The 14886-nt window shown below is 37.3% G+C and overlaps 2 protein-coding genes across 4 annotated transcripts; both read right to left on the bottom strand.

The window, feature by feature from the left end:
• Positions 1–420: 420 nt before the first annotated feature.
• Positions 421–4223, bottom strand: LOC105355900 (FXYD domain-containing ion transport regulator 11). The gene is made up of 7 exons (XM_023964308.1): positions 4157–4223; positions 2063–2116; positions 1849–1881; positions 1497–1511; positions 1216–1290; positions 594–618; positions 421–457 (listed from the first exon to the last, which is right to left on the bottom strand). Exons 2-7 carry the CDS (start codon positions 2094–2096, stop codon positions 427–429), a joined length of 213 nt encoding a protein of 70 aa, XP_023820076.1. The 5' UTR covers positions 2097–2116; positions 4157–4223; the 3' UTR covers positions 421–426.
• A 5914-nt stretch (positions 4224–10137) lies between these two features.
• Positions 10138–13327, bottom strand: LOC101168235. Of its 3 annotated transcripts, none has more exons than XM_011485084.3 (6): positions 12985–13327; positions 12647–12789; positions 11630–11856; positions 11244–11391; positions 10987–11109; positions 10138–10902 (listed from the first exon to the last, which is right to left on the bottom strand). In XM_011485084.3, the coding sequence occupies exons 2-6, from the start codon at positions 12726–12728 to the stop codon at positions 10859–10861; spliced, it is 624 nt and encodes a 207-aa protein (XP_011483386.1). In that variant the 5' UTR covers positions 12729–12789; positions 12985–13327; the 3' UTR covers positions 10138–10858. The 3 variants fall into 3 exon arrangements, with proteins under 3 accessions (XP_011483386.1, XP_004077832.1, XP_004077831.1); XM_004077784.4 differs by having other exon boundaries at positions 12981–13326; XM_004077783.4 differs by having other exon boundaries at positions 13001–13324.
• Between the last annotated feature and the right edge of the window lie 1559 nt (positions 13328–14886).

Genomic DNA, 14886 nt, shown 5'->3' with positions numbered 1-14886 from the left:
GTTTATAACAGTAACTACATAAGAAAAGATGCAATGAACAGTAACAACCCATAATGTCTTAGGGTAAGAATTCCAAAGAACTGAGGGTTTTTCCATGTGGTCTTCCTGCCAGATCTCAGCTGATTATCAGGGGCTGCTATCCACCTCTTCAATATTGACAGGGAAACAAGAATTAAATGAATGATTCAACTAGGTACTTAGTTTTTGAAAATTTCGTTTTTTTCCCATTGTGTTCAATTATACTTCACATGGTGCAACTCCATAGATTAGTAGTTTGAACACAAAAAATTCAAATTGTTTCTGCAAACAGATGTCCTCTTCATTTTCCACCATGCACTACAGGTCTCCACCCTTCCCCTGTCAACTCTTCTTCCAGGCCAAAAACTGGTTTTTCCGGGGCGGGGGGGGGGGGGGGGGGGGGGGGCATCAGATCCCACTGTCATCACTTTGTTTCCCTCTATTGTCACACAGGAGAAGGAGCAACATTGCAGTATTTAGAATAGACAGGGAATGAAATAAATAATAATATAAGGGGGAATGTTAGAGGGGAGACATGTTGAAAGTTGATATGATAACATTACATCATATCTTACCTGGCTAACCTGGCACACTGGTTATCTATTAAAAAAAGAGAAGAACAAGCCTCAGGTCAGGTCAGGTACATTTTTCTCACAAACACTCCTTTTCTAAAGTCTTGCAAATGGTCGGTGTTCCAGTGAATAAATGTCTGAATACAGGTCTAAGGGGTTTTAAGAATAAAAAAAAAAAGGAAATATGTTAATTTCTTAACAAGCTTATTCAAATCCATCAAACATGGTGACATGTGAATCAGTGCATTTAGTTAGGAAGTTGGGCTGAAAATAAAACTTTTACTGCACAGCTTGTATAGAATTTGATTGCGCTGTTTATTTATTTTTTCAATTCACCCTTGTTGGGTAAAAGGAAATTGGGGTCACTGTTAGCATTTTGCAACATAAAAAAATGCTGCTAACTCAACTTATTTTGTCAAAAAAGAAACAACCCTCTTTTCTAATAGATCAGATTTTCTTGGGGATTTTTAAAAAACTGAAACCAGAACTCTTTTGAGAATGCAGACTTTCTTCTCCTGCCTGAATGCTGGTTGATGAGTTTACCTTCTATTCATTGAAATCTGAAAGAAAAAGTTTAAATGCCAACGTAGACCAGTCAATTTCTGCCCATTGTTGAAGCACTTACAGGTTAACAAGACGACTGCTCCAGCTATCAACAGGCCGACAATGACGAGGCCTCCAATTCTTAGACCCTCATAGTCTGGTCAATACAAAAATAAATAAATAATTAGATTAACAAGAAAGACATTTGTTTTACAGCATTTATACTAAGGATTTACATCTGCATTTGTAAAATTGGTTACTGTAAAAAACATGTTTTAAAGGTTTTTGAAAAGCTTTTTATTACACAAAAGTTCAAACGATAAAATTCAGTATTACACACAAAACATGGGAGATTGTACTTACTGTACACAAATGGATCTGTAGACAAGGACAGGGTTGTGTTTGAAGAAAAGATAAGAAATGTCAGAGATGTATTTACTACCTTGGCTAAGACAATAACAGCAACCCAAACAACAAAGAAATAAATTAATACATAAATTGTAACTATATGCTGCCTTTTTGAGCACCTTACCAGTAAAGCACAAAACATAAAACACAATTACAAGAATGAGAGAATAGTTAAATTCATAAAATGTTTAAACAGACAATAAAATTGTTTATGTGTATTGTGTAATATAATGTGTTTTACTTGTTTGCTAACCACTTCCAGTAAAACCAGTCAAATGTTATATCAGGGATAGAGTTTTGGTCTTACTTGCTTCAGTTTCCAGGAAAAGGCAGCACAGCACTGAAGAAAAAAAGTCATAGGTCAGAATTTGAAAGATTAAGAGTGAAATAAAAAGCAAACAGAGTTACCAATTTTTATTCCAAAATAAACATGAAAAAAAAATGTTTTTCATGTCAAAAAACACATGTTCCCCAATGTTTTCAATGGCTGATGTAAAATATTTTACTATTTTTTGGTTTACCTGCTGTGAAAGCCGCAAGAGTGAGATGTCCCATCTTCACCAACACAGAGTCCGCTACAGAACAACAAGGGTAAACAAAGAAGGGAAAACATGATGGTGAGACATTTTTTCTCACCAAAAACCCTACGAACATTTTGTCCTCTCTTGGGGAGGAATGCCTTGGTGGTGTGAGAGGTCAGTGTATTGTCAGCAGGGATGCATTCTGGGTGTTTGGACAGTAAACAGTGGATCGCCTTTTGTCATGGGGTGAAACCCAGCAGGACTCTAGAAAACTTTCCTCTCCTCCACCACAGAGACAACTTTTTACACCTTGTAAAACACAGTTAGGTGCTTTGTCAATAAACAATTATTCTAATTTTTGATGGTGTATTTTGGACTTTCAGAGATGTTAGACACACAATTTATGAATGGCCTAATAAAGTTTAGGTCTGTTTAATACAGTCAAAAATTAAGTGCTCTGTCTTACTCAATTAAAATAATAAACAATCGACTATGCAACCAAAATGTTTTGTTTGACAGATTTGACATTTACACTTTGTCATTGCACGTGGAGGGTTAAGGTGGCATCGCTTCATTTCTGTTTACTGTAAATGAAGTTTCCATTAGGGTGACAGTTGATCATAATCTAACGTGTTTGCACTTGGACTTCAAAGTCATGCCTTTGAAAAGAACATAGAAACTAGGTCAAGTTGCAGTTCATCAAAGAATTCTTAAAAATTGACCCAAAAATGTATGTTATAATATATAAGAGTTACGAGTTATCTTTGTCTGCAGCTTGCATTGCAGCACTTTACAGACTTTGGTAAAACCAACCAACCAAGTAACAGAATAACTGCTTTCAAGGAAACCTCTTAAAAAGGAAAAGTTCCTATATTTTTTAAAAACTCGAATTAAATTCTAAATTTCCGTATAGTAGCTGCAGAGGAAACCAAAGCAAAATGACACACTTCAAGTGTTGAACTTTAATTTTAATGATTTAAAATGGAAATATGTTTCTGTCAGGCACCTTTGATTTTAACTGGATTTTAACTGCTATAATTAATTTTAGTACATTTATGAAAACTTCAGCTAACCTCAGGGAAGATATCCTATATCATAAATTCTACCTTTTTTCTTCAGCAGTCCAAAGGTTCATCTACCGGTACATAGGTTCAGTCTTATAATGAGATTTTTAACACCCCCCCCCCCCCCCCCCCCACACACACACACACCCAAAAAAATGTTTATTCATAAATCTTTCTTTATTCTTGATTTGAAGGAAATACATTCAAAAGGTGTAGTGGAGTGATACTGCCTTTTGATTAATAACCTTGTCTGCACTTGTTTAAATTCTGTTTTAGGATTCCCTGTATTTTTAAAAACTCTGCAGTGCTGCTCTTTTGAGCTTGTTCTAGTTCTATGCCCATTAGCTCATTCATTCTGGCATGTAAATGTCAGTACATGTTTTGTGGATTTTTCTTTGCATTTGCACTGTATTTTGCAATAGCAGAAAATCAGACATATAACCAAAAGATCATCAGATTTAGAGACAGAAAAAAAGCAGTTACGATGCCTAGATGATGCTATTTTTGTCATGTTCATCATGACCTTGTTAGAGCATGATTTAAGTGCAGGATCAGGTAACATGGCACAAGTCAAGGTCCACAAGGCCTTTGTCCTTCCCACAACAAAACAGCCACACACAGTACATTCAGGTGAACTCTTTGTCCTGTGTGATCAGGTTTTCTATAATTAACCAGGATCAACACTGACAAACTTCCATTAATTTGGCATAGTCTGAGATGTTGATAGACATTTTTTACTATTTACCTCCTTGATGAAGGTAAATACAATCTTTGCAACATTTGCCTCTTCGTTTAAGAAAAGCACGGATTGTGCTGTATGGATTGTGCTCCACAATGAATCTGCCTGACATTGCCTGTTTAGGTTCAAAGTGGAGTTTGACCTTGATGCCACAAATGAATGGAGTCACCTAATCAACAGATATACAACCACTTGTGGAAAAAAAGATTAGTTCAAAAACATATTGTAGATGGCATATTTGCTGCAGATAAGTGACCTCAAAAACTTGACCTTGAACAGTGTGCTGCTTACCTGAGGCACTGGATCAGAAGCAGACGAGTGTGTGACGGCTCCAAGACACCACCTGGTTAAAAATGTGTTTTCTATTCTACCTGAATAAGTACTCTCAGCTCCTCCTCTTTGTTTGGGGTATAAACATTTGTGTGACTGTGTGGAAATTTTCAATGTGACATGGTGGAAAGGCTTACGTACCAGCGTGAAGGAGATCAGCTACGTTTTTATTCCATAAATGTGATAGAGCAGGTTTAAAACCTTCTTTGATTTTAGGCTGCCTCCTTTAGCATGCAAACATGATTAAGAATATGTAGTTTTTAATAATTTATAAAGCTTTATTAAACATTGTTGATTGGAGATTCATCTGATCGTGAGATTGCAGGTTCAATTCCCACCTTACCCGCCCATGTGTCGAAGTGTCCTTGGGCAAGACATTGAACCCCACCTTGCTTCTGGTGTTCAGCAGTTTGTAAATTGGAGAATGGGTCTGTGACTGTAAAGCGCTTTGGGCCTCCAAAGAAGGTAGAAAAGTGCTATATACGTAAGTATACGCCATTTACCATTTACCACTCCATATTTGACAGAACTCAAAGAACTGAGCTCTCCAACCTCTGTGTCATTCTCTACAATATTGTTAGTTAAACAATTTCTTCTCACTTACTTTATGAGATGACTATTGTTGTGATGTTGGGTTATGTCAACAAAATTTAATTGAGTTTTGAAAATTTGGAATTTGGTTCTTGTTCCTTCCCAACTTTGTTTATTGAACAATTATAAAAACAACGAGAACAATCAAAGAATGTCACCGTCCTCCTCAACCCCTTCAACCCTTTTCCCTTCCCATTCTATCCATCCCCCAACCCAATCTACATAACCCAGCCAGCCCTCCCATCTTCCCTTCCCAAAACCCTCCCTCCTGTCCTTGGCCAAAATAAAAAAATAACCAAAATAAATAAATAAAACAATATAGAACAACACCAAAAAAAATGATAATAATAAAGAAAAATAGGTAATTTGGGGTACAAGTGTGAATTTAGGAGGAAAACTTTGTAGAAAACATGGCTAGAGTTCAATTGTAATCAGAAGGCAAGACCATGGGACTGACAAATTGTAGAAAGGGATTCCAGGTGGCCTGATATGATTTAATTTAGCCTCTAAGTGAGAACCGAAATTTCTCAAGTTTAAGTTTATAAAGCACGTCATGGAGCCAGTGGACATTCGAAGGGGCACGGGAATCTTTCCATTTAAGTAAAATCAGACGACGGGCCAGTAGAGTGGTAAAAGCCAGAGCCCGTTTCATCGTGCCTGGTACAGCATCATTTGGGGCAACTCCAAATATTGCAGTGATCGGGTTGAAACTGTGATAGGTATATGCTACAGATAACACATTAGACACATAGAACCAGAATTGTTTGAGCTCAGGACACGACCAGAGCATGTGAACGTGGTTAGCAGGGGACTTTTGACATTGGCAAGTTTTGAATTGATATACTGAACCCTGTTCACAACTTTACATTGAAGTAATCCATGGCGAGCACAAATAGATGAAGAATAAACAAGGGATAACGCCGATTTCCAGACTTGTTCTGTTAACTTAAAATTAATACTGTCCTCCCAAGCAGTCTTAACAGCGTTGGTTGATGTTGAAGTCGAGAGCCAAATGAGTTTCTATAAAACTGATACAACCTTTACATACATGGTCAACAGAGAAAAGAGAGTCTAACAGTGTTTCTGGGGGACGGTTTGAGAAGTGAGGAAACAGTTTCTTTACAAAGTTACGAACCTGAAAGAAACGAAACAGGTGATTCTTAGCAATGCCGTATTCAAGTGAAAGTTGGTCAAATGATGAAAGACGCCATTTGTGTAGAGATCCGCTACAGATTTGATTCCTTTTGTGTGCCAGATTTTAAATGCCAGATGGTTCAAATACAAAATTTTTAAAAACAGATGTCAGGACAGTAGTGCCAACGAGACCTAACTGCTTCCTGAATTGATTCCAAATTTTCAAGGAGGTGGAAATCACTGGGTTATTAGGAAAGTACGAAAGAGGAAGTTGCAAACAAAAAACAGAACGCAATGAGACTTGCAAAGACCTTCTTTCCAACCTTACCCAACTCGGCTTTGAATCCTCCTCGTCAGTCATCCAAAATAAAAGTTTCTGTAGATTGACTGCCCAGTAATAAAGCCTAAAATCTGGGAGAGCCCGTCCTCCTTTGTTTCTAGGCGATTGTAACACAGACTTATGAAGATGTGGCGGCTTGCTGGCCCACAAAAAGGTTGAAATAAGTCTGTCCAGTCTATCAAAAAAGGGATTTATTCAGGATGATTTGGAGATGTTGAAATAAATATAAAAACTTTGGGAGGAAAACCATCTTTACCAGGCTCACGCGACCTGCCAGTGAGAGGGGAAGTGTTGACCAGCGGGCAAAATCACTTTCAATTTGTTCAATCAGGGGGGTGAAATTTTTACACAATAGCCCTGGCAAGGAGAGCGTGACCTGAACACAGAGGTAACGAAAACCGTAACTCTTCTGATAATTGAGTTTAGCCAGATGCTGCACTGTAATTCTGTAAGATGTTAAGTATGGCCGGAAATGAGTTCACAGGGTCAGCAACATAAAGGAAAAGATCATAAAGTGAGACCTTATGGATGGTGCCGAACCGTTCAATTCCTGTAAAGGCTAGTTCAGAGCGTAACCATATTGCTAAAGGTTCTATAAAAAAAATAAAAAGCAGGGGGGAAAGAGGGCACCATTGCCTGGTGCCACAGTGCAGGAAAAATGAGGGGGAAAGGATGCCATTAGTACAAACAGATACTTTAGGGGCAGAGTATAAAAGCTTAACCCAGTCGACAAATGTCCCACCCAATCAGAATTTGGCCAGTACAGAATAAAGGAATTTTTAAAAGAATTTTAAAATCCACATTCAAAAGGGAGATGGGCCTATAACTACTGCAAAGGAGGGGATCTTTCTCCTTCTTGAGAAGAAGGGAGATTGTAGCGTCTGAGAGTGTATCAGGGGGTTCTTGTTTTTTTTATTTAATTTTTTATATCGCGTCCTATTTTTCCTTTAAAGCATGTGTCCCAAAAGAAACATTATCATTTCTTATCAAAGTCAGAGTGCTGTTTGCAGAAAATTGTGCTGGGAGCATATCTTGCTCACTCCCCAATGTTTCTAAAATGTCTATGACTCAGCAATAAACCCTTCAGACTTCACACATCCAAGACTGCACTTAAACAGATTTTCAAGCATTCTGAAGTTCCCGGAAAGACAACATGACCACAAACGTCCATCTTTTTTGATAGCTCATGCTTGTGAAAGAAAAATAAAATCACTGGTGAAAAAGTTAGAATGTGTAGGTATTTGTAACTTAAATCTATAAATTTGTTGCTTAAAAACATAACAAAATAAATAAGTTTTTGCACTTCGAGATTCAACACACAGAAAAGAAAAATGACATGAAAGTTTGGTCAGAAAGGGTGGAAAAGGGAAAATCCTTTTTAAACAGTTGATGCAAAATGATGTGCAGTTAATTTAATCACCTTTACAAAAATTCTCAATCTGTTTGAACATACTAATTCAAAGAATCACTAAGATGTGGTGCAATTTTGCATAATTGCAATGTCATAATTGTTATTTAAGGCAAAGCAAATCCTTTTTTAAAAGTTATCAACAGTTTTGGAGATAATATAGCACAAAAATAAGATAATACGATAAACATATAAGTTTTTTTCCGGTAACAGAGGCATTACTAATGGATTTACAGTAAATGTCTGTACCATATTTTCAAATTTCAGATGAGATACAGAGCTAAGCTTTTGTTTTGCAGTGGATTTTTCCTCTTCTTTTGTCTCTTTGCTTTTCTTCACACGCTCCATGAGTTGTTTTCTTTAAACTCCCTGGAGCATTCTCAAGTATCTAGGTATTCCCAGTGTGTAGTCCCTGCACAACGGCCTTCTCTGAGTTGGTTTTGTGTGTGTCAGGCATTTTCCTCTTAACTGGGTTGGAGGAAGAACTTTTTTTGCTTCTTTAAAAAACACATACCAAACCCCTTCTTACTTTCACTCGAAGATGTTGAAAGTTACACAGCAGGAATAAATTATCATCCTCTCCCTTATTCGCATATCATAATGGGTGTCGATGGGCTTCATCAGTTTACAGGTCTATCTGTGAGCAGAAATATGTGTGCACACAGGCACTCTGATACTATTTATACCTCTTTCTGCCACACGGTTGAAAGCAGCAGCCTGTACCAGCCTCTTCACAAGTGATAACTATGAAAAAAGTAACACGATACATACCTTGAGGTGTGTGCTGTTGTGTGAAGGTGTTAATGCAATTATCTTTCCACAGAAAGGTGAGAAACAGGCGGCACCAAAAAGACAACCCAACAACTTGTCTTAAAAAGTTTCTAGCTCCCACCAAGCTGTTTGTGGCACATTGTGATTTATTTGGTAATTTGCTCCACAATAAAACAATGAAACATTGAATTTAATTTTTTTTTAGCAGATCATTCGAAAGTACTTCTTATCCACTCTAGATTACTTTTAAATTCAGATCCGAAACCTAAGCAGCTATTCTGCAGGCACTCTGGCTGCTGGAATTATTGTAAGAGAAGTGAGATAAAGGTCACTGTGCTCCAAGACATTTGGCAGACCAATAGACGGCACACTGGATCCTTTCACTAAGTTGTTTCTCTCTTTTCCAAATTTCCTCACACAGTCCCATTTATTTCACCATCATTCAGTGACATTTTGAGTAAAACTGACCGGGGTGGATTGATTTACTAGATAATGTGATATAAAAACAAATAAAAGAGAATGTGCCAATTTAGGTTTTTAAAGAAGAAAATTGAAAAATAAAATTATACCAAAAGTTATTTAAAAAATCTGCACAGTCTAGTTAAGTATGTACTAAAATTGCATTAACAATGTCTGATCTTCCTTCACATTTGTAATGTGAAGGGTAAGCTTTTAAACACCCACGTAATAGTGTAGATTACTCAAAAACACACTGTCTGTTATGGCTGCATGTCTTGGTGTTTGTATGTAAACAGATTCAAAGGTCTAAGGACAGGTAGAGAGCACCTAGACAGATCAGACCAAATTACAACATAGAGAAAAAGAATAATCTGTTTTAAACTTGGTGCTAGGAGGATTAAAAGAAAATGAGGTAGAGCTGATGTCTGCTCAGGATTATGACTTCAGAAAAAAAATTAGAGTCTATTAGAGTGATCCACATGGGAAAATGCTGCTATTCCTATAATCTCCTTATTGGTCACATTTGGACACTCAGGAATGTGAATTCTTGCCCAGTAGTGGTCACATGACACAAGTGGTGTCTGTTTAGACGGAGTTAAATCACACACTCACAGAGGGACCTGAGACAAACTCACCCGGTGAGCTAAAACCACTGACTTTCCGTTCGGAGTGTGAAAGATTAGAGTGCTGGGGCAGGATGGAGCGCAAGCATGTAAAGCCAGGTGTAGATGAGCAGCTGAATAAACAACAACGGAGAAATTGGACCGGCCCTTGTGTTAACATGTGACACCTCTGGGGTTCATTTCTTACAATATCTGATTCTCAATCAAAGGAATTTTAGTGCAAACATGATTTTAAATGTCAAAAACCTTTCTGCAAGATGCTACAAAACATGGCATTTTTCAACCTGCTGTATTTTTATCTTCGAGTTTGTGTTACCTTTTGTTTTGTGTGTCACATGACGGCAGATAAAGGTAAATAACATGCACTGCTCTTGACACAAACAGGGATTTGAGGTCATCACTAAAAGGAAGCTGAGACATGAGATCACGTGAGCAACTCAATGAGCATGCTTATTTTCTCCACAGTGTCCTTCATGCCGCTGAATTGACAGGCTTCATTTGAAGGAACATTCTGCTTCAACCTGTTTTGAACAGACTAAAGTTTTCTGGGTTAAACTTTAAGGTACTTGATGTCTGGTGACGTTTGAAAAAATACAACTTTATAGATACAGGGTGATTTAGACTTGTATATATTTAATAAAGGGGGGCATTCACAAAACCCCCACAACAAAAACTGCAAATAAATGCAAAGGGTAAATTCTAGAGGTAGGACAGAATTCACTTCAAACCTTCCATTCCTTCATTAGTTAGTGCAATGCGAAAGACTAAGTTATTATTATATTTGATCTTAACCCCCCCCCCCCCCCCTTTTCTTTGTTATTTTTTACATAGAAACAAACAAAAAACAAATAAAACTGGCGTGGGGAAGCATGCTTTCAGTTTGCAATCTATGATGACCTTTTCTTTATCTCAGTGCTTCCCTCAAGTGGGAAAACTGTGTAACTGCAGTAAACTGACCAAACAGGTAGAAACAGCAAAAATTGTTAATACCGGTACTTAGAAAAGTTTAGAGTGACTCAGTTTTCAGCTGGTGTTCATCTCTTTTTTCATACAGAAGGATCTCTGTGATTATCTCCTCTGTATTGTTACCACAATTTCTGTAACAGGCTCCTGCTGCAGAACAGCTGATCACTTTTGGCCAATTTCATTTGCAGCCATTAAAACAGTGAACTGAGAGTCAAATGAAAACTCTAATTTGTTATTGTTGTAATGCAGCTTCACTTCACTTTAGATTTATTCTTATTTTTGGACATTTATTTACACAAAACATCTTCATAATGGAACTTGAATTGGATTATTCAAACCACATTTCTTTCTGGAGTTTCTCAAGCCTTCTGTTATTCCTTTATTATTTCATCCAAGTCGTCCTCTGGGCCTCTCTCTAAAAACAGAAATAAGCATTAAGTTGGGCAGGTGAGTTTCCAAATTTTATTTTTTTACATTCGTTCAGTGAAACACTGCTTACCGAGACACTGAGTTGGTAGTGCAGAATTTCTTAAAATGAGGAACATCAGACCAAACACCAACAGGATCCCAAAGAATCCCCCGACGCAACATCCAATAAGAGCTGCGTACGAGGAGCCATTATCTTAAATAGAGAATAGAAAAAGGAGGAGTAAAATGGTTTGTTCTCTCCAACAGTGAGGTTAAGGCAATGTGACTTAAGTTGGTGTGATTATGCATTGCACAGGTCCATGACTCAGAGATAATTCTGTGCATTACCATAAAGATGCAGGACAGCAGAAGGTGCTTTAGGGTTGTTTTCCTGCTGACAAATGACTCTTGTGCCGTTGTCAGGGAAGGCTGTTCCCTTCAGAGTCCACACAGCCAGTGACTCCCCATCCTTTATGTAGCAGTTTCCACTGAGAGCCTGAGCACACAGCAGGGAAAGGGGATGCATCTAGTTCAGACATATATGACAACAACACTACAAGAACAATTATACTAAACAATAAAATGCTACATCTGAGACCAGCATAGCAAAAAAACACTCATTACGTGTGCAATCCTTCAACTTTTGTAAGTAAAATCACAAAAAATCAACAACAAATTTAACAAATTGACATTGGTTCAATGTAAATGGAATTTGCAGCAGATTTGTGCCTCACCTGGGGAATATCTTCTATGTGGTCATTTGGACATTTGAGGCTGTAGTTCCCATGGCTACCATAAAGAGTTAATGTAAGGTTTGGAGATTGTTTAGACACTCCACATCTAAACTCCACAGGTTCTCCCACAGCCACTGTCACATTAGCTGGAATGGTTTGGTAACCAGGGACCGGAGGATTTGTTGTTGTGGTCTCAGCAGACGAAACAACTGTTGTGAAGTTTTGTGCTGGATTGGATGATATGCGTGTTAGCAACAGGGAAGTTTACGAAGTAAATAGCAACAGATGACAAAAGATCAAGTTTAAAACCAGAAGGTTTGGATTTTGGTTAAACTAAAGGAAAATCAAGCAAATCGTGGTCCTTTCAAACCACGTGAGACTGAACTGGAAACACAACATTTTCCCCTTATGTTTTTTCTTGAAAGGCAAGAAAGACTCGTAACAGAACAATGAGGAAGACTGACACAGATCTCTGTAAATGTAGCTGAGAGTCTTAGAGACTGAAAAACACTAATGACAGTCAATATGGTCATTTTGCAGTAATCGCTGTGGGAAACTGGATTATTTTTGCACATAACTGTCTGGAAAAACAGTGAACATGTAACTTCTTTATTTCCTCATTATTGAAGCATTTTTGGAGTTTTTTTGAAATCTTTCAAATCCTATTAAAATATGTAGTGCTGTTTACACACTCAAAAACAAATCAAAACCTACAATATTCATTAACACAAATTGTAAATTGCAATTTAAATGATTTACAAAACTTGTAACAAGACATGTTTCTTTGAGATAAAATGACCTTTTTAAATTGATTTTCCTTGCGTATGACAGCACTTTAATTGTCTGATTTGTGATTTTATTTGATTTTCATAGATTTTATATTTTGTTCTATATTTGTTGTTTGACAGGTTGTTTTCTTACCAGAGAAAACCGTACCAAAATAAATTGGTATGATTTAAAGCTTTTTATAGTGAAACAATTCCAAACTAATATTTTTTGCAAATCTGTCTAAGTTACCTGAGGCGAGTGGGTTCTTGTAAAGGACCACCAGAAATAGTATTGTCAATGACAAAGACTTTGTTCTTTCCATTCTTTCCATTTTTTCGTTCCTCCTGTCCTTGATTAACGTACGATCTGTGATTCTTGTTCCATTGAGTGATCTGTGAATTTTGGATATTAAAAAAATAACCTTTTCAATTTTTATACAAAAGGACATAAACAAGTGATATTAAATTTGTCAAAAAGAAAACACATCTCAAATTTACAAAATAGAACAAGATTTTTTATTTCAAGAACACAAATTTTACTTTTCTGATCATGAATTTAAAAATAGAATATAAAAATTGTTTACCAACCACAGGATGAACTAACTTTGGTAGCTGGTAATGTCCTTTCCTTTAGTGGGAATGTCCTTTCCTTTAGAGAATGTGTTGATAAAAACAATAGGTTTCCTTGTTTTTCTGTGCTCCGCCTGTCATTTAAAAGACATAGAACGTCTTCTCAAGTCTTTCTTACTTCATTTCTGTAACCCTGATGAAGGGAGAAGTCAGCTAAAAACTCCAAACCATCTGGAGGAATGTGGACATCTTCCTGAATAACAAGCAAGATTTTTGAAGCAGCAAACAGGTTGAACAAGCCGGGCCTGAACCTGGTTCAGCAGCTAAAACAAAGAAAGTTGTCACTTTTTCAATCTTTTTTCATTAGCAGCAAGTATCTGTCTTATTTTTTAATGTTCCTCCTAATGTTAATAATGTGACATTTAATATGCCGATGCATCTAAAGACCATTCTGAGGATCTGCTTAGGTCCTCATTTAACCCTTGTGCTATCTTAGATGACCCCACCCTTACATTGAAGTGTTCTCCCTACCATGACAAAGGTGGATAAAGGTGGAAAGATTTCATGTAATCCATGGACACCAGTGAAGATCACAAATCATTGAAGAAAAAAGGTTCAGCGCACTGTCTAGTGGGTCTAGATGACCCAACTCCCAATGCTAAAGTGCCTAGGATAGCACAAGGGTTAAAGCCTTCAGTGTTTGAGTCATGCAGCTTTTGATGGAATTCCATCTGGGTTCATGCTGCAAGCTACCACACCCTAATGCATTTTATTTAGAAACTCAAAACTCTGAAGTAGAACAGCAAGAAAAAGTTTATTATACACAACAGCAAAGCCTTTTTGTTTATTTTAATACAGGTTTTCCACTGAATGTGCTCATTGAGGTCAACCATAACAGCAGTGTGTCGGTGTGCAGTGGTGACCTGATACAGTGACACACACCCTGCAGAAAACACTTTTAATAAAGGAACAACATGTGCAAGTCCAGCTCCCTGCTCCAGGTTGGTGCTGGACAGGTGCTCTGTCTTTACCCTTCTACGGTCTTTCACACATTTCTGTCTTTGCGAGGCTGAAACCACCTATATTTTCATTTAATACACAGAGAAATTGTAGTCCTTGAAGTTAACCTCTCTCTTTCTTTACTGTTATTAATTTGTAATAAAGTCAAAACTGTCATTTTGGTCTTACTTTTAGTGGTTATAGTCTGGGCTGGTGGAGATAAGTGAAGCACAAGGAATTCTGCATATTCTAACATATGTGTTCTGATTATTAACTATCCTCATTTCTAAGGGAGCGGCAATGGTTTGCTGCACCTGAAGATGTAAGAGCAGGAAACAAAGTTCTGCTCAAGAGAAGATATGGGCATTTTATCAAATTTCTCTAAAATTTTCAAATGGACAGCCATGATTGTGAAAACATCTGGTGCACCAATTGTGTAAATTAACAAGTGGAAACAACATGTGAGGTTAATAAGGAATTCAGTGAAGAATATTGACAGTTAGCTGTAACTTTAACATTTTTTATTTAACCCTTGTGTTAAATGACCCCACCCTTACATTGACCTGTTCTCCCTACCATGACAAAGGTGGATAAAGGTGGAAAGATTTCATGTAATCCATGGACACCAGTGAAGATCACAAATCATTGAAGAAAAAAGGTTCAGAGCACTGTTTGGTGGGTCTAGATGACCCAACTTCCAATGTTAAAGTGCCTAGGATAGCACAAGGGTTAAATAAATAGTTAGTTTGCCACTGCACTCACACATCATGGTGGTGGATTTGCTGCCACCTGGAGGCAGAAAGGTACACATGGAACATGCTCTAACCTGAATACACTTTCCTTTATTTCGGCCTTTTTGTCTCATCTTGTTGAGTAAAGTGGTCATTGCTAAAATCTGTCAGAACATTGCTCATACCAAAA

This window comes from Oryzias latipes, chromosome 16, assembly GCF_002234675.1.
Source record: "Oryzias latipes chromosome 16, ASM223467v1".
Taxonomy (NCBI): Eukaryota; Metazoa; Chordata; class Actinopteri; order Beloniformes; family Adrianichthyidae; genus Oryzias; species Oryzias latipes.
The sequence above is the reverse complement of the archived record's forward strand: the minus strand, read 5'-3'. Positions and strand labels throughout refer to the sequence as shown.

Coding starts and splice junctions, on each gene's coding strand:
- LOC105355900 (XM_023964308.1), bottom strand. CDS start 2,096: ATGGGACATCTCACTCTTGCGGCTTTCACAGCAG. Junction 1,882..2,062: donor TCTTGCGGCTTTCACAGCAG/GTAAACCAAAAA, acceptor TTTTTTCTTCAG/TGCTGTGCTGCCTTTTCCTG. Junction 619..1,215: donor AGCAGTCGTCTTGTTAACCT/GTAAGTGCTTCA, acceptor TTTTTTTAATAG/ATAACCAGTGTGCCAGGTTA.
- LOC101168235 (XM_011485084.3), bottom strand. CDS start 12,728: ATGGAAAGAATGGAAAGAACAAAGTCTTTGTCATTGACAATACTATTT. Junction 11,857..12,646: donor CAAGAACCCACTCGCCTCAG/GTAACTTAGACA, acceptor CATCCAATCCAG/CACAAAACTTCACAACAGTT. Junction 11,392..11,629: donor ACATAGAAGATATTCCCCAG/GTGAGGCACAAA, acceptor CTGTGTGCTCAG/GCTCTCAGTGGAAACTGCTA.